Source organism: Borostomias antarcticus (assembly GCF_949987555.1).
Source record: "Borostomias antarcticus genome assembly, chromosome: 4".
Taxonomy (NCBI): domain Eukaryota; kingdom Metazoa; phylum Chordata; class Actinopteri; order Stomiiformes; family Stomiidae; genus Borostomias; species Borostomias antarcticus.
Window position 1 is genome coordinate 30,857,501 of NC_140237.1, and position 4,682 is coordinate 30,862,182.

At 40.5% G+C, this 4,682-nt stretch overlaps 1 protein-coding gene across 2 annotated transcripts; it reads left to right on the top strand.

Moving 5' to 3' along the window:
* Window positions 1–585: 585 nt before the first annotated feature.
* Window positions 586–3,465, top strand: LOC311308241 (COUP transcription factor 2-like; the record flags this gene model as incomplete). Of its 2 annotated transcripts, none has more annotated exons than XM_084437179.1 (3): window positions 586–1,093; window positions 1,542–2,069; window positions 3,191–3,465. In XM_084437179.1, 3 exons carry the CDS (start codon window positions 586–588, stop codon window positions 3,463–3,465), a joined length of 1,311 nt encoding a protein of 436 aa, XP_084293305.1. The 2 variants fall into 2 exon arrangements, with proteins under 2 accessions (XP_084293305.1, XP_084293306.1); XM_084437180.1 differs by having other exon boundaries at window positions 586–1,051.
* Window positions 3,466–4,682: the final 1,217 nt, after the last annotated feature.

The window sequence follows — 4,682 nt, forward strand, 5'->3', positions numbered from 1 at the left end:
TCAGCCACATTAGTCCCGTCCTGGAGGAGGCATCTAACATCATCAAAAATCGCTTTCACTCGTTGTCTCCTTCTTCGTGTAGGCTTACTTAAAACGTTTTGGGATAGCACGAAGCGTCTGCTTAGAGAAGGCTACTTTGAGGTTGATTTCAAGACGTTTCACTGAACGGAGTGCATAATATTTGATTTACGTGTTTCGTGGTGGGGAAAAGGGGAGATTATTTTTATTTTATTTTTTTGGAGTCCCCATGACTCCATTGTGGATTTTGTTTTGGTCCTCTTAATTGATTTTAACCTGGAATTCCTGGTAACACCGCAACGCACCAAGCGAAACAAAGCTTCTTGGTGCATAGGCTACACCGATTTTCATATACGCATAGATACATGTTCCACGCTCTCTTCGTAAGTTAACGCTTATGAACGTATAATTTGTATTACTTATGTAGCCTCTCTCTTCATATCATAGAAAAATGCTGCAGTAATTTAGTATTCATGTAATTGTATCTTTACGCGTTAATAGCCTAGTTGTTTTTGGTAATATTGGATAGCAAGACGCGTAAAGTTTTGGAAACATTGATCGATAGATATGGCAATGGTAGTGTGGAGAACCGCCGAAGAAGATGTCGCCGACACTCAAGGCACAATCTCTTCACCAGTCTCACAAGTGGGACCTCTGTCACTTTCGAGCGATCTAACAGGCCATCTGAACCCGACGTCCTCGCTAGATGTTCCCCCAACACCTCAGTCAACGGCACAAGGCGCACCTTCAGGCAATACTACACAAGCTATCACGAGCCAGACGTCGAATGGTGCAATGGACAAACAACAACCTCAACATATAGAATGTGTTGTATGTGGAGACAAATCGAGTGGGAAGCATTATGGACAGTTCACGTGTGAAGGATGTAAAAGCTTTTTCAAACGGAGCGTCAGAAGGAACCTTAGCTACACTTGTCGGGCAAGTAGGAACTGTCCAATTGATCAGCACCATCGCAATCAGTGCCAGTATTGTCGTTTGAAGAAATGCCTAAAAGTAGGCATGCGTCGGGAAGGTAAACACTCTCCTACTTACCACTACCATCTGCCAGCCCGCTGTCTCTAACGCTACAGATTTGTGATATGTAATAAGATAGGCCTACACGCTCTATGTATCAACCTATAAAGTTGTTCTTACTGCCCCTTTACGCTGATATCTTTAAGCTGTGTTCATTCATATGGAAGTAATAGAAGTAGACTTGTTTTGAAAGCCATAAATAGCCTACTTCGATATTTTGTGAAAGCCATTTGAAAGTCATTTCGGTCCATATTCAAATGATTATGTTTAGGCCTATAGTTTTAGTTCGATTGTCATAATCGATCTCTCATATATGTCAAACAAGTGTATTGTGCACAAGTGTTTGGCTCAGTGTATAGGCCTACACTCGTGCTCCGAATACACCATTGAAAGGGCATGCTTACAGTAGGCTATGTTTTGGCTGAAATCCTTGCAGGATGCAGATATGGCTTCAAATATTCATATTGATTTACATCTTCCCTTTTCAGCAGTTCAAAGAGGACGAGTGTTACCTACGCAGCCATACCATGGCCAGTTCACTTTGACAAACGGAGACCCTCTACAATGCCATTCTTACCTTTCCGGATACATCTCTCTCCTCTTACGAGCGGAGCCCTATCCAACATCCAGATATGGTACCCAGTGTATGCAATCAAACAACATCATGGGCATCGAAAACATCTGTGAACTGGCTGCCAGGATGCTTTTTAGCGCCGTTGAGTGGGCGAGGAATATTCCATTCTTTCCAGATCTCCAAATCACGGACCAAGTGGCCCTTCTCAGGCTAACCTGGAGTGAGCTGTTTGTTCTCAACGCGGCGCAGTGCTCCATGCCCGTCCACGTAGCTCCACTGCTGGCGGCCGCGGGCCTCCATGCCTCCCCCATGTCTGCAGATAGAGTCGTAGCTTTCATGGACCACATTCGGATATTTCAAGAACAAGTAGAGAAGCTGAAAGTCTTGCATGTGGATTCAGCAGAATACAGCTGCATTAAGGCCATTGTCCTCTTCACCTCAGGTAAACTGTCCCCATCCTCAAAATGCAGTTCAAACACTGACTGGACTTCTATTAGGCTATCTAACATAATTACAGTCTACCAATGACATGCTTCGGGGAAATAGGTTTAGGCCTATCCTATAATTTGGTTTATATGTCAAAAATCCATGCTAATGAATGCAATTAACTTGCCATAAACTATAGTTTATTACGTTTTGAGATTTTATCAAATTACTAAAATTAATTCCATAATGGAGTTTGAATCCAACATATCTTTATATGGGGATTGGGATTATTATTGGGATTGTTGTTGGCAAACAAACAATCATAAAACGTACAGGTTAGGGGAAAAATAACAAATAGTTTTGAAATATATTTAATGTCCAGTTAATGTAAGGCTATATTTCCCCCAAAGTAGGACCTACTAAAAAATTAAGTTTTATATCATAGCTTCATTGGCTATTCTTATGCTATAGCCTGTATTCATTTGTCTTAATGGACTGCATATCAGTTCAAAACGATTAACCTATAACGTTAAGTATTTTAATGTACTCTTTTATCAATATAGAGTGTTATGGTAATATCCAAAGATGCCAAGTCTGTAGATCCCTGGGAACAGCGGGACCATGAGCATTCACCGCACGTGTGCTAAAACTGGGACATGACCCTTATTTCACCCCTGCAATGTAACCTCATGTAACATTCGCCTATGGGAGTGATGAGAGGGAAGCAGCATTCAAACGGTGGTAATGATTTAATGTCTGCTTCAATGTAAAAGATGGAACTTAGGCCAATTTGTAGGCTACGTGGGGATAGACCCATGCTTGTGCCTATTTTTGATTGGTGAATATTTGGTGTCACCATTTCTTTCTTTTGATCACAGCCACCGCCATCTTTGTTTCCCTGGCAGATGTCCTGGCAAATGTATATCTCAGATAGTAGGCATACGATAATTTCAACCCGTTTGACACATTTAGCCTAGGCCTACACACGGTAGCCTAAGCCTTTATGGATTATAAGTCATGGCCTATGTATTTATTTAGCCTAATCTTAAATTATATCATTGTAATAGACATTGAGCGTTGTGCATGAAGAAGATAGATGCACCCAATTTAACTGTTATTTTGTTTTCTCTGTTGTAGATGCTTGCGGTCTATCGGACGTGACGCACGTGGAGGGCTTACAAGAGAAATCCCAATGTGCTTTAGAGGAATATGTCCGGAGCCAGTATCCCAACCAACCAACACGATTTGGGAAGCTATTACTTCGGTTGCCCTCCCTCCGCACTGTTTCCTCGTCGGTTATAGAACAACTATTCTTCGTCCGTCTGGTCGGCAAAACCCCAATTGAAACTCTAATTAGGGATATGTTGCTTTCGGGCAGCAGTTTCAATTGGCCTTATATGTCGCTGCAGTAGGCCTAAGAGGGGAAAAAACAAGAATGAAACGTCATCGTTATTTGGAGGACAAATCCGGCGTGGAAGGGAAGATGATTCACAATTTGTGGTTTTCGGAATAGAAAACACTATTTATTGGATCCTGTGTGAATATTTATCGTGCTTGTTTATAATGTTAAAATGTTTTTGTTTGTATTATTTTGAATGTTCTCTTTTTATCTTGGATACTATATAGCCTAGTGAAGAAAATTGCGGGGTATTTTAGCCTAATCTTTTTTTTCTGCCAATTTTACAGGCTATAGCATACAGACATGGCACTTTGAATTAATAACTACTTTAAATAGCCTATATCAATGAAGTTCCGCACAGTTGCCAATTACTGTTACCACCAGTGTACTGCAGTGAACCGAATTTAATTAGGCTACATTTTCCTTGATATTGATAGTAGAGTATACTTGATATTGGTTTAGGCCTACATATAAAACCGGTTAACAGTCTCATCATCATGATGCATTTGTTGTCATGAATAAGAACAAGTATGATGTTAAATAGGCCAAGCCTATCTATTTTCAAATCTCTCCATTACAGTATGATTTAGAGTTTACAGAAGAGTCTTAGGGTGACCATGGTGACCGTTCCATCTCGCTGGTCGTAAAGGACTTGATAAACTTAGATTTTTATGTTGTGTGTATGTGCAAATAAATGCAGTGCGCGCATGCAAGTATGCCATTCTGTTTATTACTGATTTTGAACTACTCTGATGTGCTGTGAAAAAAAAGTACTGGTACTGTATTAAATTATAACTCATGGTTTATAAATAAAAAGTATTTCGTTTACCACTTAAATCTAGTGTTGTTGTTATTCTCTTTCTTTCCCTCTGTCCAGTAAGAACCGAATAGAGAGGGCTCTGACATGTGTATGATTGGAAATGGATGATAGAATGGCAACACGTAACATAGTAGGCTATCGAAGAGCCTGTAGCCTATAGCCTACCCTGATGTGATAATCAGAAGGTGCTCCAAAGTAAACGTTTTAACCAAAGTAATTGGTTCCCATCGACTGTGAGTCCATACTCGTGTCATGATTCATTTTAGTTCATGCCATTCCACATTAGGCTACATCTTTGATATTTCAAAGACCCCATACAGTGCATGCAACTGCTAACGGTGCCTTTTCAATGAAGGTCAACTGAACTGAAAATGCAGAAGCAGTAGCCAGATCGTGACAAGGTGTAAAAG